The sequence below is a fragment of the Scylla paramamosain genome, chromosome 26 (genome assembly GCF_035594125.1).
Source record: "Scylla paramamosain isolate STU-SP2022 chromosome 26, ASM3559412v1, whole genome shotgun sequence".
NCBI classification, from domain to species: Eukaryota; Metazoa; Arthropoda; class Malacostraca; order Decapoda; family Portunidae; genus Scylla; species Scylla paramamosain.
The window spans coordinates 16,381,591-16,409,090 of NC_087176.1; the positions used below are offsets into that span (position 1 = coordinate 16,381,591).

A 27,500-nucleotide genomic window follows, 5' to 3' on the forward strand; every position below is an offset into this window, starting at 1 on the left:
TAGTGTTGTTTTTTGTATCCAAAGAACATCCTTCTGTGTTACAATATATATATATATATATATATATATATATATATATATATATATATATATATATATATATATATATATATATATATATATATATATATATATATATATATATATATATTGTAAAACACTCTAAAAGATACATTTTAGTAAGTAGAAAAGCAAAGCCTTAAATGTTAAGGAGCACAGCAATATAATAATAAAAAAAAGAAAGAACTATGAGGTGAAGATACACAACGGCATGTTAAAAAAAAATAAAATAGAAAAGAAAACAACAATGTACGAAACTGTAGTGATATATGTGGATAAACATAATGGATGTTAGGTATATTAAACAAAAAGACAAGTAGAATAAAAAAAAAAGTGTAGCTAAGTGGACCGACCTGGTGTCCTCTCATTGGAAGGAGGGCGAGGACTGACAGAGGGTGGCGTTGTGGGAGTCAGATTGATTGCTAACTTATAAACCGAAGCTTCGTTCAGTTTATAAAAAAAAGTATGATAATTGCTTATTTAATTCGGACTTTAAGTATTTAATGTAAATAGCTTCTAACATTTTATTGTCTGTATATGCATCAGCTTTATATAATATTCTAAAATCTTTCTCTGTAAAGGGATGGTCGAGTTTGTGTGAATGCGTTCTTATTGAGGAGAATGTAGGATGAGCTAGTTGTTTCTGTGTGGGTATCAAATTACCTTTATTTTCAGTAATTCTTTGTGTTAGATTCCTATTGGTCTCTTCAATATATCGAGTCTTGCAACTCGAACAATTGAATTCAAAATAATGTTCGAGATGAGTACAATAGGGTAATATTTAGGTGTCATCTGGGTGTCATAAGAGGACTGATTAAATTTGCTTTCAAAAAATTGTAGATGGTACTATTATTGAAGCTTAGCAGAAACACGTCATTATGAAAGAATGTCCTTAAAAAGATAATTTTATGGTCTATCCTCAAACTGATTTACGTTTGGTCATGAAATTACCATTTTAGGAACTGTCTTTGTTTTATCATATTGCTTTAATCCCTAAGAGTTACGAATTTGCTTTCATATTTTTTAAGTGTATATTTTAGAATGTATTACTCAATTTAATTTAAAAACTTTAGTCTGATGATGCCTTCTGTGAATGTGAAACGTTGCAAAACATAAAGGGAAAAAGAAAACTGGGCGCTTTCCCTGTTCAGTGTATATATATATATATATATATATATATATATATATATATATATATATATATATATATATATATATATATATATATATATATATATATATATATATATATATATATATATATATATATATCAAAGGATACGCGCCATTTAAGGACAGTTGTTGGTCTTTGCATCCAAAAAACATCCTAAAGGTATATATATATATATATATATATATATATATATATATATATATATATATATATATATATATATATATATATATATATATATATATATATATATATATATATATATATATATATATATATATATATATATATATATATATATATATATATATATATATATATATATATATATATATATTTTTTTTTTTTTTTATGTAGGAAGGACACTGGCCAAGGGCAACAAAAATCTAATAAAAAAAAAATGCCCACTGAAATGCCAGTCCTATAAAAGGGTCAAAGCAGTGGTCAAAAATTAATGGATAAGTGTCTTGAAACCTCCCTCTTCAAGGAATTCAAGTCATAGGAAGGTGGAAATACAGAAGCGGGCAGGTAGTTCCAGAGTTTACCAGAGAAAGGGATGAATGATTGAGAATACTAGTTAACTCTTACGTTAGAGAGGTGGACAGAATAGGGGTGAGAGAAAGAAGAAAGTCTTGTGCAGCGAGGCCGCGGAAGGAGGGGAGGCATGCAATTAGCAAGATCAGAAGAGCAGTTAGCATGAAAATAGCGGTAGAAGACAGCTAGATATGCAACATTGCGGCGGTGAGAGAGAGGCTGAAGACAGTCAGTTAGAGGAGAGTAGTTGATGAGACGAAAAGCTTTTGATTCCACCCTATCTAGAAGAGCAGTATGAGTGGAACCCCCCCCAGACATGTGAAGCATACTCCATACATGGACGGATAAGGCCCTTGTACAGAGTTAGCAGCGGGGGGGCGGTGAGAAAAACTAGCGGAGACGTCTCAGAACACCTAACTTCATACATGCTGTTTTAGCTAGAGATGAGATGTGAAGTTTACAGTTCAGATTATAAGTAAAGGACAGACCGAGGATGTTCAGTGTAGAAGAGGGGAACAGTTGAGTGTCATTGAAGAAGAGGGGATAGTTGTCTGGAAGGTTCTGTCGAGTTGATAGATGGAGGAATTGAGTTTTTGAGGCATTGAACAATACCAAGTTTGCTCTGCCCCAATCAGAAATTTTAGAAAGATCAGAAGTCAGGCGTTCTGTGGCTTCCCTGCGTGATATGTTTACCTCCTGAAGGGTTGGACATCTATGAAAAGACGTGGAAAAGTGCAGGGTGGTATCATCAGCGTAGGAGTGAATAGGACAAGAAGTTTGGTTTAGAAGATCATTAATGAATAATAAGAGAGTGGGTGACTGGACAGAACCCTGAGGAACACCACTGTTAATAGATTTAGGAGAAGAACAGTGACCGTCTACCACAGTAGCAATAGAACGGTCAGAAAGGAAACTTGAGATGAAATTACAGAGAGAAGGATAGAAACCGTAGGAGGGTAGTTTGGAAATCAAAGCTTTGTGCCAGACTCTATCAAAAGCTTTTGATATGTCCAAGGCAACAGCAAAAGTTTCACCAAAATCCCTAAAAGAGGATGACCAAGACTCAGTAAAGAAAGCCTGAAGATCACCAGTAGAGCGGCCTTGAAGGAACCCATACTGGCGATCAGAGAGAAGGTTGTGAAGTGATAGATGTTTAAGAATCTTCCTGTTGAGGATAGATTCATAAACTTTAGATAAGCAGGAAATTAAAGTAATAGGACGGTAGTTTGAGGGATTAGAACGGTCACCCTTTTTAGGAACAGGTTGAATGTAGGCAAATTTCCAGCAAGAAGGAAAGGTAGATGTTGACAGACAGAGCTGAAAGAGTTTGACTAGGAAAGATGCAAGCACGGAGGCACAGTTTCGGAGAGCAATAGGAGGGACCACATCAGGTCCATAAGCCTTCCGAGGGTTTAGGCCAGCGAGGGCATGGAAAACATCATTGCAAAGAATTTTAATATGTGGCATGAAGTAGTCAGAGGGTGGAGGAGAGGGAGGAACAAGCCCAGAATCGTCCAAGGTAGAGTTTTTAGCAAAGGTTTGAGAAAAGAGTTCAGCTTTAGAAATAGATGTGATAGCAGTGGTGCCATCTGGTTGAAATAGAGGAGGAAAAGAAGAAGAAGCAAAGTTATTGGAGATATTTTTGGCTAGATGCCAGAAATCACGAGGGGAGTTAGATCTTGAAAGGTTTTGACATTTTCTGTTAATGAAAGAGTTTTTGGCTAGCTGGAGAACAGACTTGGCATGGTTCCGGGCAGAAATATAAAGTGCATGAGATTCTAGTGATGGAAGGCTTAAGTACCTATTGTGGGACACCTCTCTATCATGTATAGCACGAGAAAAAGAGTGAGGAATGTACGCCTCCATGCCAGACACTATCACCTTTGTTATGCGCTCAGCACACAAAGACGGGTCTCTGACACGGAAGCAGTAGTCATTCCAAGGAAAATCAGCAAAATACCTCCTCAGGTCCCCCCAACTAGCAGAGGCAACACGCCAGAGGCACCTTCACTTAGGGGGATCCTGAGGAGGGATTGGAGTGATAGGACAAGATAACGTTATGAGATTGTGATCAGAGGAGCCCAACGGAGAAGAAAGGGTGACAGCATAAGCAGAAGGATTAAAGGTCAGGAAAATGTCAAGAATGTTGGGCGTATTTCCAAGACGGTCAGGAATATGAGTAGGGTGTTGCACCAATTGCTCTAGGTCATGGAGGATAGCAAAGTTGTAGGCTATTTCACCAGGATGGTCAGTGAAGGGAGAGGAAATCCAAAGCTGGTGGTGAACATTGAAGTTTCCAAGAATGGAGGTCTCTGCAAAAGGGAAGAGGGTCAGAATGTGCTCCACTTTGGAAGTTAAGTAGTCAAAGAATTTCTTATAGTCAAAGGAGTTAGTTGAGAGGTATACAGCACAGATAAATTTAGTATGAGAGTGACTCTGTAGTCGTAGCCAGATGGTGGAAAACTCGGAAGATTCAAGAGCGTGGGCACGAGAGCAGGTTAAGTCATTGCGCACATAAATGCAACATCCACCTTTGGATCGAAAATGAGCATAGAGAAAATGAAAGTAGGAGGGAACAGAAAAGGGGCTACTGTCAGTTGCCTCATACATCTGAGTTTCAGTGAGGAAAAGAAGATGAGGTTTAGAAGAGGAGAGGTGGTGTTCTACAGATTGAAAATTAGATCTTAGACCGCGAATGTTGCAGAAGTTAATGAAAAAAAAGTTGATGGGGGTGTCAAGACACTTATGGTCGTCGACAGAAAGGCAGTCCGATCTGGGGACATTTATGGTCCCATTTCCAGATGGGGAGGTGTGTCAAGGGTGTGTGTGTTATTAGGTGCTTGTAGTTTGTGTGTCTATATATATATATATATATATATATATATATATATATATATATATATATATATATATATATATATATATATATATATATATATATATATATATATATATATATATATATATATATATATATATATATATATATATATATATATTGTATATATACAGTACATACATACATATATATATATATATATATATATATATATATATATATATATATATATATATATATATATATATATATATATATATATATATATATATATATATATATATATATATATATATATATATATATATATATATATATATATATATATATATATATATATATATATATATATATATATATATAAACCTTCCAAACCTTGGTTTAAGACAGCCTGTTCTCGTGCTATACATGATAAAGAGGTGGCGCACAAAAGGATCGTAAGCTTTCCATCACAAGAATATCATGCGCTTTATAATTCTGCCCTGAACTATGCCAAGTCTGTTCTCCAACAAGCCCAAAACTCTTTCATTAATAAAATATGTTAAAATATATCGTTGCTTCTGGTATTTTGCCCCAAAAAATCTCAAATAACGTTGTTTCTTCTTTCCCTCTTTTATTTCAACCAGATGGCACCGCCGCTATCACATCTATCTCTAAAGCTGAGCTCGTTGCTCAAACCCTTTTTAAAAAATCTACCTTGGATGATTCAGAGGTTGTTCCTCCCTCTCCTCCACTCTCTGACAATTTCGTGCTACCTATTGATATTCTTCGCAAGGATGTTTTGCATGACCTCGCTAGCTTACAGCTTAGGAAGGCTGATGGACCTCCTATTGTTTTCTGAAACTGCGCCTCCTTGCCTAGTCTTGCTGATGAGCTTAGGAAGGCTGATGGACCTCCTATTGTTTTCTGAAACTTGCCTCCTTGCCTCCTCCTTGTCTAGTCAAAATCTTTCAACTCTGTCTGTCAACATCTCCCTTTTCTTCTTGCTGGAAGTTGGCCTATATTCATCATGTTCCTAAAAAAGGTGACTGTTCTAATCTCTCAAACTACCGTCCTATTGCATTAATTTCCTGCCTATCTAAAGATTTTGAATCTATCCTTAACAAGAACATTCTTAAACATATATCACTTCACCACCTTCTATCTGATCGCCAGTATGGGTTTTGTCATAGCTGCTCTACTGGTGATCTGTCTTTCCTTACTGACTCTTTGTCATTATCTTCAAAAGATTTTGGTGAAACTTTTGTTGTTGCCCAAGACATATCAAAAGTTTTTGAGAGTCTGGCACAAAGCTTTGATTTCCAAACTACACCCCTACGGCTTCTATCCTTCTCTCTGTAACTTCATCTCAAGTTTAATTTCTGAATGTTCTTTTGCTGCTGTGGTAGACGGTCGCTGTTCTTCTCCTAACTCCTACTCTGATGATACCACCCTGCATATTTCCACGTCTTTTCGTAGACGTCCATCCCATCAGGAAGTAAGCAGTTCACGCAGGGAGAACATAGAACGCTTGACTCCTGATTTGTCTAAAATTTATCTCTCTAAAATTTTGGTAGAGCTCATTTCCTATATCTATCAACTCAACACAACCTTGCAGACAACTATTCCCTCTTCTTCAATGACACTTAACTGTCCCCATTTTCTATACTGAACATCCTCGGTCTGTCCTTTACTGATAATCTAAACTGGAAACTTAACATCTCATCCCTACCAAAAACAGCTTCTATGAAGTTAGAATTTCTGAGACGTTTCCTTCAGTTTCTCTCACCTTTCTATCTGCTAACTCTGTACAGGGGCCTTATCCGTCCATGTGTGGAACATGCTTCACATGTCTGAGGGGGTTCTATTCATACCGCTGTTCTTGACAGGATGGAATCAAAAGTTTTTCGTCTCATCAACTCCTCTTCTCTAAATGACTGTCTTCAGTCTTTTCCTTATCGTCGCAATGTTGCATCTCTTACTATTTTCCACCACTATTTTCATGCTAACTGCTCTTCTGATCTTGGTAGCTGCATGCAACCTTTTCTCCCGCAACCTCACTGCACAAGAGTTTCCTCTTTCTCTCCCCTATTCTGTCCACCTCTCTTATGGAAGACTTAATCATTATTCTCAGTATTCATTCCTTTCTCTAGTAAACTCTGGAACGCCCTGCCTGCTTTTGTACTTCCACCTTCTTTTGATTTGAATTCCTTCAAGAGGGAGGTTTCAAAACACTTATCATTAAATTTATGACTACCGTTTGGGATCCTATTCGGAGACCAGCATCTCAGTGGTCCTTTTTTTTATTGGATTTTGTTGCCCTTGCATGGTGTCCCTCATATATATATATATATATATATATATATATATATATATATATATATATATATATATATATATATATATATATATATATATATATATATATATATATATATATAGCTGTGACCTCACTGAACGTTTCCCTTTGTGTATCACAACACAAGAGGGCAGTCACAGCCTGCCCTCTAAAGACAACTCTATTCCTCCACACAAAACTACAAGCACCTAATAACACACACACCCTTCACCCAAAAATTTGAAAATCATCATGGCGACTCCTACACCAGCCTCGGAGTCCCCACCTGGGTAGGGGACCATAAATGTCCCCAGGTCGGACTGCCTTTCTGTCGACGACCCTAAGTGTCTTGACACCCCCCTCAACTTTTTCTTCATTAACTTCTGCAACATTCGCGGTCTAAGATCTAATTTTCAATCTGTAGAGCACCACCTCTCCTCTTCTAAACCTCATCTTCTTTTCCTCACTGAAACTCAGGTGTCTGAGGCAACTGACAGTAGCCCCTTTTCTGTTCCCTCCTATTTTCTCTATCCTCATTTTCGATCCAAAGCTGGATACTGCGTTTATGTGCGCAATGACTTTACCTGCTCTCGTGCCCACGCTTTTGAATCTTCCGAGTTTTCCACCATCTGGCTACGACTACAGAGTCACTCTCATACTAAATTTATCTGTGTATCTCTCTCTCCTAACTCCTCTGACTATAAGAAATTCTTTGATTACTTAACAGCAAAAGTGGAGCACATTCTGACCATCTTCCCTTTTTGCAGATATCTCCATTCTTGGAGATTTCAATGTTCACCACCAGGTTTGGATTTGCCTCTGCTAGTTGGGGGACCTGAGGAGGTATTTTGCTGATTTTCCTTGGAATGACTACTGCTTCCGTGTCAGAGACCCGTCTTTGTGTGCTGAGCGCATAACAGAGGTGATAGTGTCTGGCATGGAGGCGTACATTCCTCACTCTTTTTCTCGTCCTAAACCTTCTAAATCTTGGTTTAACACAGCTTGTTCTCGTGCTATACATGATAGAGAGGTGGCCCACAAAAGGTACTTAAGCCTTCCATCACCAGAATCTCATGCACTTTATATTTCTGCCCGGAACCATGCCAAGTCTGTTCTCCAACTAGCCAAAAACTCTTTCATTAACAGAAAATCTCAAAACCTTTCAAGATCTAACTCCCCTCGTGATTTCTGGCATCTAGCCAAAAATATCTCCAATAACTTTGCTTCTTCTTCTTTCCCTCCTCTGCTATCGCATCTATTTCTAAAGCTGAACTCTTTGCTCAAACCTTTGCTAAAAACTCTACCTTGGACGATTCTGGGCTTGTTCCTCCCTCTCCTCTACCCTCTGACTACTTCATGCCACCTATTAAAATTCTTCGCAATGATGTTTTCCATGCCCTCGCTGGCCTAAACCCGCAGAAGGCTTATGGACCTGATGGGGTCCCTCCTATTGTTCTCCGAAACTGTGCCTCCGTGCTTGCACCTTGCCTAGTCAAACTCTTTCAGCTCTGTCTGTCAACATCTACATTTCCTTCTTGCTGGAAGTTTGCCTACATTCAACCTGTTCCTAAAAAGGGTGACCGTTCTAATTCCTTAAACTACCGTCCTATTGATTTAATTTCCTGCTTATCTAAAGTTTTTGAATCTATCCTCAACAGGAAGATTCTTAAACATCTATCACTTCACAACTTTCTATCTGATCGCCAGTATGGGTTCCGTCAAGGCCGCTCTACTGGCGATCTTCTGGCTTTCTTTAGTGAGTCTTGGTCATCCTCTTTTAGAGATTTTTGGTGAAACATTTGCTGTTGCCTTGGACATATCAAAAGCCTTTCATAGAGTCTGGCACAAAGCTTTGATTTCCAAACTACCCTCCTACGGTTTCTATCCTTCTCTCTGTAACTTCATCTCAAGTTTCCTTTCTGACCGTTCTATTGCTGCTGTGGTAGACGGTCACTGTTCTTCTCCTAAATCTGTTAACAGTGGTGTTCCTCAGGGTTCTGTCCTGTCACCCACTCTCTTCTTATTATTCATTAATGATCTTCTAAACCAAACTTCTTGTCCTATCCACCCCTACGCTGATGATACCACCCGGCACTTTTCCACGTCTTTTCATAGACGTCCAACCCTTCAGGAGGTAAACATATCACGCAGGGAAGCCACAGAACGCCTGACTTCTGATCTTTCTAAAATTAATGATTGGGGCAGAGCAAACTTGGTATTGTTCAATGCCTCAAAAACTCAATTCCTCCATCTATCAACTCGACAGAACCTTCCAGACAACTATCCCCTCTTCTTCAATGACACTCAACTGTCCCCCTCTTCTACTCGTACATTGAACATCCTCGGTCTGTCCTTTACTTATAATCTGAACTGGAAACTTCACATCTCATCTCTAGCTAAAACAGCTTCTATGAAGTTAGGTGTTCTGAGACGTCTCCACCAGTTTTTCTCACCCCCCCAGCTGCTAACTCTGTACAAGGGCCTTATCCGTCAATGTATGGAGTATGCTTCACATATCTGGGGGGGTTCCACTCATACTGCTCTTCTAGACAGGGTGGAATGAAAAGCTTTTCGTCTCATGAACTCCTCTCTTCTAACTGACTGTCTTCAGCCTCTCTCTCACCGCCGCAATGTTGCATATCTAGCTGTCTTCTACCGCTATTTTCATGCTAACTGCTGTTCTGATCTTGCTAACTGCATGCCTCCCCTCCTTCCGCGGCCTCGCTGCACAAGACTTTCTTCTTTCTCTCACCCCTATTCTGTCCATCTCTCTAACGCAAGAGTTAACCAGTATTCTCAATCATTCATCCCTTTCTCTGGTAAACTCTGGAACTCCCTGCCTTCTTCTGTATTTCCACCTTCCTACGACTTGAATTCCTTCAAGAGGGAGGTTTCAAGACACTTATCCACCAATTTTTGACCACTGCTTTGACCCTTTTATGGGACTGGCATTTCAGTGGGCATTTTTTTTATTAGATTTTTGTTGCCCTTGGCCAGTATCCTTCCTACATAAAAAAAATAAAATAAAAATTATATATATATATATATATATATATATATATATATATATATATATATATATATATATATATATATATATATATATATATATATATATATATATATACTGCTACGATCACAATTCCCAGCGTGGGGTTTAATTACGGGTGTACAGGGTTCCTTTTGACTCCTACACCTAATTTACAAAAGGTCATAATGCCAGGGCCACATTAATCGAGGTTGCAAGTACAGACAAATTAAATACTCTAACAATAATTAACTCCTATATATGTGAAAAGATCGACAACCACGTCTAGGAAGAAACAATTAAAACAAGCAATAACATGTATATGGTCGAGGTATAAAACCTCATTGGACTACACAGTAAAAAAAAAAAAAAAAAACGCTGTCCAACAGCGTGTTAGAGCCTCAAGGTGAGTAGTGCCCACGAACTTAAAGGAGCGTCATTCACTACTCACTGTGCAAGAGCTCGGGCTACACACACATGCAGCCTAGGAGTCAATTCCCTGGGTCTGGATTGTCTTATACACAACTACCCTCTCTGGCAGACTACTATTAAGACTTCTGTTTTATATAATTATTGCGGGGCGTACGGCCGGTTTATGACTCACTTATCCCCTTAAGGTTACTGACCCAACCAATTCTTATGCCGCCTCATTCTCCGCCAGTTATTTAGTCCCCGTCTCAATACGTTTGCTCGGTGACTGACTGTGAGAAAGTGCGCCGCGCTGCCTCTGCTGTTATGGGGAGGGGTCTACAAGGAAAATGGGGGGGGCGGGGGTTGTGGCGACACACACACACACACACATACCTACACCCTGCGCTGTCTTACATGAATAACGCGCTGTCTTACACGAATAAAACACTTTACTTCTAAAAATGTTAATGATCAAACTAGTAATGATCAAACTCTTCTACCAAATACTAGTTGAGACTCAGATTGAATGTAAAAGATGAAGTACGGAAATTTACGTGCGGAACATGACTGACTAAGTGGATCTTAGGAGCTTCAGGCTGATTACATACGTGATCAGGACGAGTCTAAGTCTTGTCCCTGGCCTGTCTCTCTTCTCATCTCTCTCTCTCTTCTCCTCTTCCATTATTCTTTTCTCATTCGTTAGTAATATTTTCTTCATTTTATCTCGCTGCGCACAACACGCCCCCTTATAAACAACAACAACAACAACAATAAAAAGATATGCAAAGCTTTCGAAAATTTTAGGAACAGCAAATTTAGAATCCACACAACTCATCGGGCACATCAGCAAACTCAAACAAGGGATGCATACTTATCACAAATCATCAAAGGCTACTATAGCACTGACATGAATAATTAATACACAACTAAAAATAATAGGGCTCCCACTAAGCCCTTCAACTTGGACTGCCGCTTCTTCTTTCTTCTCATAATCTTCCTCCCAGACTCATCTATGGTTCTATGCCAGAACCTGTGGTCTTCACGGTTACATCGGCGTGCAATTTTACTTCTCTATCTTAGTCATCTCTTTTCTCCAGCACCTGCAGCTGTTCTAGCAGTTCCTGTGATTCTAGTCACTTCTCCATCTCCGTCGTCTTCTCGGTCCTCTGCCTTCACTACTTCTCCATCTACTCTCACCTCTCCTCCTCTCTTTATTACACACCCTGTCCTTCTGCATCTTCTCCTTCACACCGTACAAACTTCAGAGTCACCATGCAGAGACATCTCTGCATCTTTGCACCATGCAATGAGCCTACCAGGGACCGTAGTCTCCTGGTGCATCATCATGGCAGGGCCAGGCAAAATACTTCCCGGCCAAACAAAACTCTCCGTCGGGGCGGCACTGTCCACAATGTCTTGGCTCCGTGGAGCCTCCGTGCCACACCCATAAAATTGACAAAATATAACTGCCACTTCCTTGGCAAAACTAAGAGGGGCCACCTGGCCACTCTTAACAAAACAAAATACTTCTTCCTGGGTGAGACACAACCAAGCCTGCGTCTTACTGTCGGCTACAACACTACAATCAATCTGCACTTTTCTTGCCGGCCCCTTGATAATAAAAGTACTGCCACATCGAGCTAACGGCTGCTTCCTTCCAGGACACAGCACAAACACGGAGCCAAATACACACACGCGATCGTCGCAAAAAAATAAACCCCGGCTCTAACATGATCCCAGCCAACGTGCCTATGGCTCGGCCCCACTGGTTCCAGCAACTGCTCCCATGTGCAATCACTTTTCATCAGACCCGATTCTCATGAAAACCAGAGCTTTTCGCTTATAGGAAGCCGATATCCATCAACACAGACTACACTATTCGGGCCCAGCACCTGACAAGCATCAACAACAACTAGGCCAACAGCTGTCCGCAGCAACATTGAGTGTGCTTCCCAAGCGGCAAACAACACACTACCACCTGCAGACTTACTCAGAGCTCCCTCTCTACACGTCGCCGTAACGCTCACGTGAAATACATCTTCACGACTTGCCTTGAAAGGAGAAATCGGGTAAGCAACATTACAAACAATCCCCACTTGCGGATGGCACATCAAAATGGAGCAACAAACCTCTGCCTCCCTCTCTCCACCAGCTATTCACAACATAGTTACTGTCAACAAACTTTCCCCGACCCTCAACTTCCTTGCCATCCACTCCTGCCTTGGCAAGCAGTGGAGTAACACATACATGAGGGACAAAACTTATTTACACTGACAGGTATTGCAGCAGCTGCCAGCACGGGTGGGGTCACCACGTGACCAAACACCCCACCGTATTTGATCCAGGCAGAGGAGCAGCCTACTTTCCTCCTCCGGTGAACCCCGGGGGAAACTTCTGCCTCCCCAACAGAGTCAGGAGCCTTCCCGCCCTCGGCAGCGATCCCTGGCATACAAGGCTGGGACCCGAACTAAGTACTGGCGCCCACAACCTCAATACCAGATGACAATTCCACATGAGCACCACCTCCTGAGAGGCTCTGCAGGGTGTGGCAAGCCATCAAACAAGTAAACCAAACTCATCACTCTAGCCTCACCCTTGGCAACACTCTCACCAAAGTCAGGTTCTTCTTACGGTGGCTCTGCGATTCTGCAGTCAGCCTCAGCACACTGACTCAAAGACGAGTCTGACTCTGACTCATCCATAGCCTTGCCAGCAGTGGGACAGTCCTATGGGCACTCTTCCCCAACTGCCGCATCAATACAAATACTGCGCTCCTTTTGTGGTGGCCCTGCCTTACTGCAGTCGAACCCTGGAGTTACAGATACCGCGGGCACCCGACGCCGTGGTGCTCACCTCGCCTTTGGGAGAGTAACAACAGGAAAAACTGAGTCAGCAACATCAGCAGCCTCCACATCCGGGTCGGCGTCATCGGAAGGGAGCCGCACCTAAACTCTTCCACTGCTAGGTTATGCCCAAGAAGGAAATCATCCCCAGACACGGGCAAGTACTCCGCTAGTGCCACCAGCGTCTCCACGGTCGCTAGTGGACATGACAGCCTAATCCCTGCTTTGGCGAAGGTCTCCGCGGCGCCATTTCCCCGGCACCACACAGGTTCATCGGAGGCAACTCGCCTCCCAGTCGCATTCCTGTACAGCGACTGCTGTGCGGCTATGTCTCTCAAAACTGTAATAGATTACCTAGCCCCATCAATTTCAACAGTGCCCCAACACAACAAAGGGCGGCACCAATCTAAATCAGACCTCACAGGGGACGGTGAGGTAACAACAGATGAGAGGGCGGCTTTGACGGCCTTTCCACCCTCACGACCAAACACAGCTCGGACTTCATCACTCTGCTGGTCCCTGCCCTGGGACACAATCAAAGCCACCGGTTTCTGGGACGTCTTGGAAGCAGTGGTGGACACTGTCTTAGGGCAATTGTACTTAAAATGCCCAGTATTCTTACAATAATGGCACATGGGCTGCATAATATAACAGGGAGTGTTGTGTTGCATGCTCCCAGACTGCCTGCGTCGAGGGCTGAATGGTGACCTATTTCCCACAGGGTTAAGTCGCCCAGACATATTACTGAAGCTCCTACTATAACGTGGACTCCCAGAGAAACTGGCGTGGCACAGGACGGTGCGCTAACATGTGGTCATCTGCTGACCTCACTGCCTCCTTCAAGCTTTTAAATCTCGCGGAGCAGCGGTACAAACTCCTCGGCAACACTAATAGACTGGTCCATTACCATGTGTTCCCTTAACTCACGGTAAGAGATGGCCTGCTTGCTAGGAATCCAGTTTTCAAATGTCTCCTCCAGATCGCGAACACATTCTAGATAGGGGTCACTAGGCCTTTTCTTTCCTCCACGGAACTGCAGCCTGTACGCCTCCGGACGCAGCTCATAAGCTCTTAGGATGTCAGCCTTAAACTCCTCATAATCCTCCAAATCCTCCACAAACATTATATCATAAATTTCCAAAGCCTTGTCCTTCAACATATTGGCAACAAGGCCAACCCATCTCTCATGAAGCTAATTCTGAGGCTTTCTTCTCAAACCTCCTAAACCACTCGGTTACATTCTTTTCATCGAGCTCAGGAATCAACTTCAAATTCCTCCCCATCTGGCTTTCTAGTATATCCTTCTTCACTCCTTCTCTCCTAAAGCCATGAGGTGAATTAACTACTATTCGAGTCTTCTCCAACTAAGATATCCTATTCTTTTCAGCCTCCTCCCTCTCATACATTTTCGCTTCCTCCACCTCAAGTAATCTCATTTCCTTCTCTTTGTCGGCTTCAAGTAGCCTCATCCTTCTCGGTTTCAAGCCTCCTTCTCGGTTTCAAGCCTCCTTTTATCCTTTGTCTTGCTGAAGTAATCTGGCCTCCTCGGCCCCAAGCTTCCTGGCTTCTTAAGCCTCCTCAGACTTCAACCTCCTTTCCTCAGCTTTCAATTCAAGCCTTCTTAATTATCTCTTCCTTCCAGCCTAACTCCATTCTCCCCCTTTCCAGTTTAAATGTCATCTCCTCAGACATGCCTTCGGTCTGGGAGAAGCCACCAATGCTGCGGCCAGTGCTAACACGTCCCTGGAATTTATGGATTGTACTAGATGTCCTCACACTGAAATGGACTAAGTCTACAGGCAGGGGACTCAGGTCGCGAGTCACCCCTGCTACTAGCCTTGCTGTCCATGGCTTAAACTGCTTGTAGGCACACAAAAGACAACGAAGCAAACAACAAACTGTTTCAGTCACGTGATGACGAAGCTTCCAGCTATCCTGGCGAGGTCGCTAATTTCTGTTACGACCACAATTCCCAGCTCCTTCACAAAGCTGCTGCATCCAAACCACCTTATACGTGAACTCAGTGTGGGGTTCAGATAAGAGTGTACAGGGTCCCTTGTGGCACTTGCACCCTTTTTACAACCGGATGTAACGCCAAGTCACACTAATTGAAGTCGTCAGTCTGTTTTACCCAGGCAAGGGAAGACAAGGGAAATACTCCAACAAGAATTCACTCCCACAGCTGTGAAATGATCGACAACCATGTCTAGGAAGAAACAGTTATAACAAGCAATAACACATATATGGTCGTGGTATCAAAGCCTTCTGGACAACCGCCTTCAGTGACAAATTCCCCCACTGTCCAACAGCGCATTATAGCCTCAAATTGGGTAGTGTCGTTTACTGCCTCCTGGACGGTAGGCCTTATCAGAACCTGCGGAGGGAGTAAAGTTCACTACATAGCTAATTACGTAAATCCTTTGCGGCTGAAAAGCATCAGCCAACATTAGCATTTAACACAAAATAAGCTCACTATCAAGAGACATTTGAGACTACAACAAACAAAGAGCTTGGCCTACACACACACACACACACAGCTAAAGAGTCACTTCCCTGGGTGTGGAGTGTAGTATACATAACTACCCTTTATGGCAGACTACTATGGAGACTCCTGTTCTATATAAGTAGTCCGGGGCGTACGGCCGGTAATGACTCACTTATCTCCTTAAGTTAACTGACCTGCCTAACTCTTATCCCACCTCAGTCTCAGTGAGTTATTAGTGCTCGTCTCGATACGTTTGCTCCGTCGAATCTCTGGGTAGTGACTGATTGTGGAAAAATGCACCATGCTGTTTCTGCTGCTAAGGAAAGATGGGGGGAGAGGGGAGGCACAAGAAAGGGGATGGGGTGTGGTGAGATATCCATAAGTACACCCGCCCACACTCTTCTCCCTGCGCTCTCTTACACGAATAAAACACTTTACCTTTGAAAATTCTAATGATCAAACTAGGGGAGCTAGATGAAAATTCATTAGTTTATTGTCAAGAGCAACTCTTCTACTAAATACTAGGTGAGAATGGAAATTCATTCTTAGTACTTTCTTCATTTTGTATCGCGTTATATATATATATATATATATATATATATATATATATATATATATATATATATATATATATATATATATATATATATATATATATATATATATATATATATATATATATATATATATATATATATAAGTGTATGTGTGTGTGTGTGTGTGTGTGTGTGTGTGTGTGTGTGTGTGTGTGTGTGTGTGTGTGTGTGTGTGTGTGTGTGTGTGTTTTATTTATCATTATTTGATATTTATTTTTATGCATGATATATTATTCTATAAGTCATACAATGGTGAATGAAGTAATATATACTTTAAGTGATAATAGGCGTAGATGATGAAGATATTCCTATATGATCAACCTAGAGACAATCTGATTTTTTTATATGTTCTATTACACCATTATATAAGAGATGAAAGGCAGGATATTATATAATAAATCGTAATAAATATCAAGCAAGAGCTACTCACTATTAAGAGTGTAGCGCAGACTGCCACAGTGCAAATGAGGATCAACAGCCACACTGGAATGCTCAGTGGATAGTAGAAATTTTGCCACTGAGGTCTCAAACCCGGTTTGGCCATGGCGAAGCAGAATGGGGAATAGTCGAAAGTGTGTGTATAGTCCCATCTGGAAAGATATATATATATATATATATATATATATATATATATATATATATATATATATATATATATATATATATATATATATATATATATATATATATATATATATATATATATATATATCTGTATCTTCTCCTATCGCTCCAATCCCTCCTCAGGAACCTCCTAAGCGGAGGTGCCTCCGGTGTTTTGCCAGTTGCGGTAACTAAGGAAGTATTTTGCTGATTTTCCTTGGAATGAGACCCATTTCTGTGTGCAGAGCGCATAACAAAGGTGATAACGTCTGGCATGGAGGCATACATTCTTCACTCTTTTTCCCGACCTAAACCTTCCAAACCACCAGTGCTATCACATATATCTCTAAAACAGAACTCTTCCCTCAAACCTTTGCTAAAAACTCTACCTTGGACAATTCTGGGCTTGTTCTTCCCTCTCCTCTGCCTTCTGATTATTTCATGCTACCTATTAAAAATCTTCGGAAAAAATGTTTTCCATGCCCTCGCTGGCTTTAACCCTCGGAAACCTGATGGGGTTCCTCCTATTGTTTCTTGAAACAGTGTCTCCGTGCGTAGTCATATTCTTTCAACTCTGTCTGTCAACATCTAGCTTTCCTTTGGATGTTTGTTGGATGTTTGTAAGAATCACCAGTTTTATCTTCCGTTTGAATCTTCCGAGTTTTCCACCATCTGGCTACGACTACAGAGTCATTCTCATACTAAATTTATCTGTGCTGTATACCTCTCTCCTAACTCCTCTGACTATAAGAAATTCTTTGACTACTTAACTTCCAAAGTGGAACACATTCTGACCCTCTTCCCTTTTGCAGAGATCTCCATTCTTGGAGACTTCAGTGTTCACCACCAGCTTTGGCTTTCCTCTCCCTTCACTGACCATCCTGGTGAACTAGCCTACAACTTTGCTATCCTCCATGACCTAGAGCAATTGGTGCAATACCCTACACGTATCCCTGACCGTCTTGGAGAAACGCCCAACATTCTTGACCTTTTCCTGACCTCTAATCCTTCTGCTTATGCTGTCACCCTTTCTTCTCCGTTGGGCTCCTCCGATCACAATCTCATATCTTTATCTTGTCCTATCACTCCAATCCCTCCTCAGGATCCCCCTATGCGAAGGTGCCTCTGGCGTTTTGCCTCTGCCAGTTGGGGGGACCTGAGGAGGTATTTTGCTGATTTTCCTTGGAATGACTACTGCTTCCGTGTCAGAGACCCGTCTTTGTGTGCTGAGCGCATAACAGAGGTGACAGTGTCTGGCATGGAGGCGTACATTCCTCACTCTTTTTCTCATCCTAAACCTTCTAAACCTTGGTTTAACACAGCTTGTTCTCGTGCTATACATGATAGAGAGGTGGCCCACAAAAGGTACTTAAGCCTTCCATCACCAGAATCTCATGCACTTTATATTTCTGCCCGGAACCATGCCAAGTCTGTTCTCCAACTAGCCAAAAACTCCTTCATTAACAGAAAATGTCAAAACCTTTCAAGATCTAACTCCCCTCGTGATTTCTGGCATCTAGCCTAAAATATCTCCAATAACTTTGCTTCTTCTTCTTTCCCTCCTCTACTTCAACCAGATGGCACCACTGCTATCACATCTATTTCTAAAGCTGAACTCTTTGCTCAAACCTTTGCTAAAAACTCTACCTTGGACGATTCTGGGCTTGTTCCTCCTTCTCCTCCACCCTATGACTACTTCATGCCACGTATTGAAATTCTTCGTAATGATGTTTTCCATGCCCTCGCTGGTCTAAACCCTCGGAAGGCTTATGGACCTGATGGGGTCCCTCCTATTGTTCTCCGAAACTGTGCCTCCGTGCTTGCACCTTGCCTAGTCAAACTCTTTCAGCTCTGTCTGTCAACATCTACATTTCCTTCTTGCTGGAAGTTTGCCTACGTTCCTTAAAAGGGTGACCGCTCTAATCCCTCAAACTACCGTCCTATTGCTTTAATTTCCTGCTTATCTAAAGTTTTTGAATCTATCCTCAACAGGAAGATTCTTAAACATCTATCACTTCACAACCTTCTATCTGATCGCCAGTATGGGTTCCGTCAAGGCCGCTCGACTGGTGATCTTCTGGCTTTCCTTACTGAGTCTTGGTCATCCTCTTTTAGAGACTTTGGTGAAACTTTTGCTGTTGCCTTGGACATATCGAAAGCCTTTGATAGAGTCTGGCACAAAGCTTTGATTTCCAAACTACCCTCCTACGGTTTCTATCCTTCTCTCTGTAACTTCATCTCAAGTTTCCTTTCTGACCGTTCTATTGCTGCTGTGGTAGACGGTCACTGTTCTTCTCCTAAATCTATTAACAGTGGTGTTCCTCAGGGTTCTGTCCTGTCACCCACTCTCTTCTTATTATTCATTAATGATCTTCTAAACCAAACTTCTTGTCCTATCCACTCCTATGCTGATGATACCACCCTGCACTTTTCCACGTCTTTTCATAGACGTCCAACCCTTCAGAAGGTAAACATATCACGCAGGGAAGCCACAGAACGCCTGACTTCTGATCTTTCTAAAATTTCTGATTGGGGGCAGAGCAAACTTGGTATTGTTCAATGCCTCAAAAACTCAATTCCTCCATCTATCAACTCGACACAATCTTCCAGACAACTATCCCCTCTTCTTCAATGACACTCAACTGTCCCCCCTCTTCTACACTGAACATCCTCGGTCTGTCCTTTACTTATAATCTGAACTGGAAACTTCACATCTCATCTCTAGCTAAAACAGCTTCTATGAAGGTAGGTTTTCTGAGACGTCTCCGCCAGTTTTTCTCACCCCCCCCAGCTGCTAACTCTGTACAAGGGCCTTATCCGTCCATGTATGGAGTATGCTTCACATGTCTGGGGGGGTTCCACTCATACTGCTCTTCTAGACAGGGTGGAATCAAAAGCTTTTCGTCTCATCAACTCCTCTCCTCTAACTGACTGTCTTCAGCCCCTCTCTCACCGCCGCAATGTTGCATATCTAACTGTCTTCTACCGCTATTTTCATGCCAACTGCTCTTCTGATCTTGCTAACTGCATGCCTCCCCTCCTTCCGCGGCCTCGCTGCACAAGACTTTCTTCTTTCTCTCACCCCTATTCTGTCCACCTCTCTAACGCAAGAGTTAACCAGTATTCTCAATCATTCATCCCTTTCTCTGGTAAACTCTGGAACTCTCTGCCTTCTTCTGTATTTCCACCTTCTTATGACTTGAATTCCTTCAAGAGGGAGGTTTCAAGACACTTATCCACCAATTTTTGACCACTGCTTTGACCCTTTTATGGGACTGGCATTTCAGTGGGCATTTTTTTTTTATTAGATTTTTGTTGCCCATGGCCAGTATCCTTCCTACATAAAAAAAAAAAAAAATAAAAAAATATATATATATATATATATATATATATATATATATATATATATATATATATATATATATATATATATATATATATATATATATATATATATATATATTTAATGGAAGGTTAGGGGAGGATTGCAGCATTGGCAAACCTACTACCGCACACAATACAACTACTGACTATTTTTTTTAGGATCACCAGTGATTATGAAGTATGTTGTAGTTCTTAAAGTATTAAATTATGAACCTTGTGGCCTGATGTACACTGTGGACAACATGCAAGAATTAAATGTAAGATACAAAGTACGGTGCCGAGAGGCACAGGAATCAAGACAATCAAGTGTAAGGCCAAGTACATGGAATGCTGAAAATCTATTTTTATATGTGAGTAATATTGATGAAACTAAGATAAATTAACTGATTGCAAAAGTGGACGAATTACCCATGGATGATATTAATCTAGATTCAAAACAAATACTGATTGAGCCGGGACATGCAAATTTCCCACCATATAAGAAAATATAATTCATTAAAAAGTTCAATAATGCCACCTCAGTGGGATATGATAAAGAGTGCTGGGCATCTAGAAAGGAATATCATAAAGCTAGACAGAGGTATTGTTTGCATAGAAGTAGTGTAAATTTTAACAACATGATCGATAAAAGCAGGAAATATAAAATAAATCTAAAAAGAGTGAAGAATAAGGAGAGGGATAACTTAATAAAGAAACTTAGAAAATATAAGAGTGATGGCCGTAAAGCATATTGGAAAATTTTAAATAGTCAGAAAAGAACTTATCAGATCCCCATAACATTAAATGAATTCTATGAGCATTTTAAGCAACTAGCGGGTGATGAAAATTCTTACAATAGTGATGTGAATATTACAAATGATGAAGACCGTGCGGATGCTAAAATTTTATCAGTACTTAATGATCCTATAAGTGAAGAAGAGGTATTTAGAAATATTAAGAAGTAAAAAAAATAAATAAACAAATCCCTAATCTAATAAAACAAATCTGATATGATATTTTATGAATATATTAAAAGTACTAAGTATCTCTTGTCTCCCCTCTCTGTTAAAATGTTTAATAAAATACTTGATACTAGTGTCATGCCAGCTGAATGCTTGGTGGGTACAATATTGCCACTCTATAAAAACAAGAGAGGCATCCAGGATGTTAGTAATTACAGGGGCATCACCTTACTTAGCTGCATGGGGAAGCTGTTCACCTCAATACTTAATGAAAGACTTAATGATTATTCAAACACCTTATCTATCATTAATGAAACACAAGCGGGCTTCAGACATGGATATTCAACTCTGGATCACATATTTTTTTTGTTGAAATGTGTTATTGATTTATATGGCTGGAAGAAGAGAAAGCTATTTAGTTTATTTGTTGATTACAAGAAAGCCTTTGATATGGTATGGCGTGAAGGTTTATGGTGTAAGCTTGTGAAGAAAAAGGTGCAAGGGAAAATTCTAAATGTAATCAGAAATATGTACAATAATATCAGATCATGAGTCATGCTTAACAAGTAGATTTCAGACACCTTTGTTTGCAATGTAGGGGTAAGACAGGGAAAAAAATTGATCACCTTTGCTTTTTACTTTTTTATGTGAATGATATTGAAAGTAAATTAATTGAATATAGTTGCAATTATGTAAATTTTGGTGATGATTTCTTAAACGTGTATCTTAAACTATTTGTTATTATGTATGCAGATGATACAGCTATTTTGTGAGACAGTGAGGATGGAATGAAGCAGACACTGGTTGCTCTGAATTTATATTGTAATGAATGGAAGTTGAACCTAAATTGTAACAAAATAAAAGTAATAGTGTTTAGTAGGGGAAGATAAAATTGATCTAACTATGAATTTGAATTTGATGGTGAAAACATTGAAGAAGTGACAGAGTTTAAGTATCTTGACGTATTATTAAATTATAATGGGAGGTTTCGCAAAGGTGAGCTGGATCTAAAAGAGACAGCCACAAGAGCAATGTACTCATTAATAAGTAAGTATAGGAAGTTTGCTAGTGGATATACAACTCGAATAAGGTACCGCCACGGTACCTATATTGACTTATGCACCTGAAATTTGGGGTTACCATATTGCTAGGGAGTTAGAGTATATGTACATGAAATTTTTTAAATAGGTTTTGGGTGTTCATAAGAATACTTGTAATGATATGATGTATGGTGAACTGGGTGTATTTCCACTTGATATTAATATTAAGAAAAAAATGATAGGTTATTGGTCTAGGCTAATTTCAGGTAAAAATACTAAATTGTGTTATGTAATGCACCAATGTCTATTGCAGCTGGATAGGTTAGGGCTTTATACTTCTCCATGGTTAGCTTGTATAAAGAATATTTGTAATGACTGTGGAATGTCTGATATGTGGTTGTTGCAAGATGTTGCTAATTCAAGATGAGTGAAGAAAGCTGCGGAACAGAGATTGAAAGATCAGTGGCTTTTAATTTGGCATCATAATTTAGAAACAAAATCATTAAGTAGCAATTATAGGGTATTTAAGACAAATTTTGGCAGAGAACAGTATTTAGAAAAGTTAACAAAGGGTGACAGATTATTAATGACTAAATTTACAACTTGTAATAATAATGTTGGTAGGTATCAAGGTGTCAGTAGAGAAGATAGGGTAAGTAACAAGTGTAATGTTGAGGTAGTAGGAGATGAAATTCATGGTCTTTTTGAAGACCATGAATTTGTAAATTTGACTAAATTTACAACTTGTAATAATAATGTTGGTAGGTATCAAGGTGTCAGTAGAAAAGATAGGGTAAGTAACAAGTGTAATGTTGAGGTAGTAGGAGATGAAATTCATGGTCTTTTTGAATGTACGGATGTGGAAATTGTTAGGTTACGCAATACGTATATACTAAATTATTACATAAATAGGCCAACACAATTCGAATATGTTTTGTTCATGCAAAGTACAAGTTCAAGTATGATGAAATTATCTTTGTTTTTGAGGACGGTGCTACGCATGTTTAGATAAATAGTGTGCAAAACAGTTCAATATTCTATTTATCTATTTATTTATTTATTATTATCATTTTTTTTTTTGTAATTTCTTAATTAGTAATAGTACGTATCATTATATATGTATACACATTTTTTTTATTCCTTTTTTTTTTGCCATTGCTTACAGTGTATTTCATTTGTATGTATTTTTTTCTTATGTAATATTATGCACATTCTGTATATAATTTATAGTATTTGTATTCTTTTGCTGGAGAGCTGTGTTCCATACTTTTATATAAAGTCTGAGCTTACTCAATAAATTCAATTCAATTCAATTCACACACACCTTTTAATGATTTTGGTGAAATTTTCGCTGTTGCCGTACACATATCAAAATCATTTGATAGAATCAGACTCAAAGTTTTGATTTCCAAACAACTTTTATACGTTTTTTTTTTATTATTTTTTTTCTCTGTAACTTCACCTCAAGTTTTCTTTCTGACCGTTTTATCGCCACTGTGATAAACATCCTGTCACTCACTCTCTTCCTATAATTCATCATTGATATTCTAAGCCAAATTTATTTTCCTATGCATTCCTACGCTGATAATACCACCCTGCACTTTTCCACGTCTTTTCGTAGACGTCCAACATTTCAAGATTAAACATGTCGCGAAAGGATTGATTGACTGATTGAATTGGCCATGCTAATGGCCTTGCTACAAAACTTTAAACGCAACAATAATTGCATTTTAAAATGTTGATATTAAAAACAAAATTATCGGTATGGTAAAAATGTTAAGGTATTAAACAAACAAATATAGAAAAGACATGAGAAGAACCATAAAAAAAATATATATATATATATATATATATATATATATATATATATATATATATATATATATATATATATATATATATACTCGTATATATACGAGTATATATATATATATATATATATATATATATATATATATATATATATATATATATATATATATATATATATATATATATATATATATATATATATATATATATATATATATATATATATATATATATATATATATATATATATAAATGCTAAAAATGAGAAGGTTGGCATATTAATGCTTTAACTATTTAATTTGATTTAAAGTGAGGATGTACTGACCCTACTGACGCAGAGAACTGTGTCTGGCGTTGTTAGTTTCGTACCCAAGGCACTGACCCCACTGATCCAGATATCTGGCGTTCTTCGTTATGAGTGAAAGACACATCCCTCTGACCCAGACTTTTGGTGTTGTTCGTTATATGCTCAAGACACTGACCCCACTGACCCAGGTCCTAAGACCTGGCATTGTTTGTTACATGTCTTCCTCACTTGCCTCCAGTTTCTCCCAGTGCATAGATAAAGTTCTGATAAAACAAATAAAATAAGAACAGTTAAAAGGTAATATATAGTATGTTTAGAAGACCAGCCTTCTCCATAAAATCAATTAAGGGCCTCGAGTCCCGGGGAAAGCGCCCTCTATCCAAGTATCAGCGACATTTGGAAAGTCCCATCCTCATCGCGAGGGCGGAAAAGATATCGCTCCCGCATCTCTGTCAAACTATGAGACTCCATTAGAAAGTGTTATACCGTAAGGGGAACTAAGCAGTCATAACAAAATATCTGGGTTTCCCGGGACATGAGGTAACCATGAGTGAGGTGTGTGTGGGCCGTAGGTTAACGGGACAATGCAGTCTCTGAGCGGCGCTCCTTCACATGGGTATACGTCCATGAATGAAAAGTTATCTCACCCATCCTAATGATGGCAACCACATCTTCCCACTGGCCCCACCAACTGGCATGAGCTGCTACCCTTATATTGAAATATAAATCATGAATTGGAATGGGGGTGGAAGGTGCAACCCGAGTTGCCGCCTCTTTAACCAGTCTATCGGAGTTCTCATCTATATGAACCCCCACATGTGCGGATACCCAAGAAAATGTTATGTGATATAATTTCCGCTGAAGCAGGTGAATCCACTCTAAAACAAATAAAAGTAGTGAAGAGAGAGAAAAAGTAAAATGGTCCAGGATAGACAACGCACTATGGGAATCACTAAAAACAGTAAAACATGAAACCAGTAAGGTATAAAATATTTCTAGAGCAAGAATAATGACAGATAACTGCTGTAAAAAAAAAAAAAAAAAAAAAAACAGAGGCAACTCTCGGAAAGCTACCGCCTCGAACTACAGTCCCATTGCTTTAATATCCTGCATCTCTAAATTTTTTTTCAATCTATTCTCAACATCTATATCTTCTCAACATCTATATTTTCGCAACCTTCTATCTGATCGCCAGTATGGGTATCGTCAAGGCCGCTCTACTGGTGATCTTCTGGCTTTCTTTTAGAGATTTTAGTGAAACTTTTACTGTTGCCTTACACATATCGAAGGCTTTTGATTGAGTCTGGCACAAAGTTTTGATTTCCAAACTACCCTCCTATGGCTACTATCTTTCTATCTGTAACTTCATCTCAGGCTTCCTTTCTGACCGTTCTATTGCAGGTGTGGTAGACGGTCACTGTTCTTCTCATAAATTTATGGACAGTGGTGTTCCTCAATGTTCTGCCCTGTCACCCATTCTCTTCCTATTATACATATATGATCTTCTAAACCAAACTTATTGTCTTATCCACTCCTACGCTGATGATACCACCCCGCACTTTTCCATGTTTTTTGACAGACGTCCAACCCTTCAGCAAGTAAATAGTTCACGCAGGGAAGCCACAGAACGTCTGCCATCTGACCTCTCTAAAATTTCTGATTGGGGCTGAGCAAACTTAGTATTGTTCATTGTCTCAAAAACTCATTTCCTCCATCTATCAATTCAACACAACCTTCCAGGCAACCATGCCCTCTTCTTCAATGACATTCAAAGTACGATATCCAGGAGGACTAAAATGAGTGGAGTCTCAGAGCATTGTCTCTTGCAAACAAGAGAAAACCTAAAGATCAACATTCAGATTTCCTCTGAGGAGGCACGCAGACCGCGACAATTTTACTGCACAATCTTCAATATTACTATTTTGATGAGGTTTTCAGGGAAGCCCAAGAGGGAAGCTTCCCTTTGCCAACCTGACTATGTACCTTACGTGGGCGGCGAAGTTTATCTGGTCTTACATTGCTTGTAAGAGCAGTAATTGGTGTGGGAATAAATAGCCATACACGAGTCTGAAACTCCTGAAAAAACCGGAGGAGGAGGATTGCTCAACAAAGACGGTATGTATCGCTCTTGGAGGAGGACCTATTGGGAAGAGAGGCAGAGACCCACTAACTCCATTTCCGATTTGGAAGAATCACTTGGATTATTTAAGTCTGGCTCAGGGTCATCTGACGCTCCCACAGGGATCTTTTTAGGGGGGATGCCCGTTGAGTCTAGGGACTCAGCAGATCCCCATGAACGTTTCTGGTGGGACTACGGATGGAGACTTGTTTGTATTTGTCTGAGGAGGTTTAAAAGTCTTTGGGTCGTTCGTGGTTGAGCATCCATTGGGGCGTGGAGATCTGCAATATGAAACCCTGCACATGAAGTTTGTGATGATTGGGCGAAGATACAGAGAAGGTAACGCTTTCCAAAACAGAAATTTTGTTTGACATGGTAACTGAAGGAGCGACACTCTCGCAAGAACGGGAGGAAATAATTGGTGGTTGAGAAAGGCGGGAATGTATTACAACCTTATCATCTGTGGTAGAGGAGGTCGAACTAGAGTGGAGGGAAGAGGCGTAGGTCTTTGTCCACTATATTTTTGTCGAAAAAGAAATTCCCGCCCGGTACTACAAAGGCTAATGAACTGAGAATTAGCCAGGTAAGGAACATCCAGCTGAAGACGGTATCTCTTACATTATCTAGAACGTAGCGGGTGAGCCTCCTAACAGTAGAAGCAATCGGGTTCTGATTCGCATTAAGGAGTAAGGTGTGCGTCAGGGGCTAAGCAGTGACCGCACCGGGGGCGGTTTGGCCAGTTCTTCGTTCCATGACCGAACTCATAACACCCATAGCATTGTAGAGGACGGTCAACGAATGCCTTTACTGGAAAGGAAAGAGGACCAATCTTAACACGGTCAGGGAGAAAAGAACCATAGAAAGTTTGGCCACTCGATGAACATTATCAGGACATAACTGAAGGATGTCATCTTCTGAGGATCCATACATGTCCTGGTTGTAAATATGTCCTTTGCAGTAATTGAATGCTCGGTGTGGCTTGATAGATTAGAAGATCCCATCAGAAA

At 39.8% G+C, this 27,500-nt stretch overlaps 1 protein-coding gene across 1 annotated transcript in view; it reads right to left on the reverse strand.

Moving 5' to 3' along the window:
* LOC135113844 (uncharacterized) overlaps positions 1 to 27,500 on the reverse strand; it is a 179,652-nt gene that overhangs the window by 86,199 nt on the left and 65,953 nt on the right. The window contains exon 6 of the mRNA XM_064029463.1: positions 16,718 to 16,877. Coding sequence (XP_063885533.1) covers positions 16,718 to 16,877 — 160 coding nt within the window. The remainder of the gene's footprint in view (positions 1 to 16,717; positions 16,878 to 27,500) is intronic.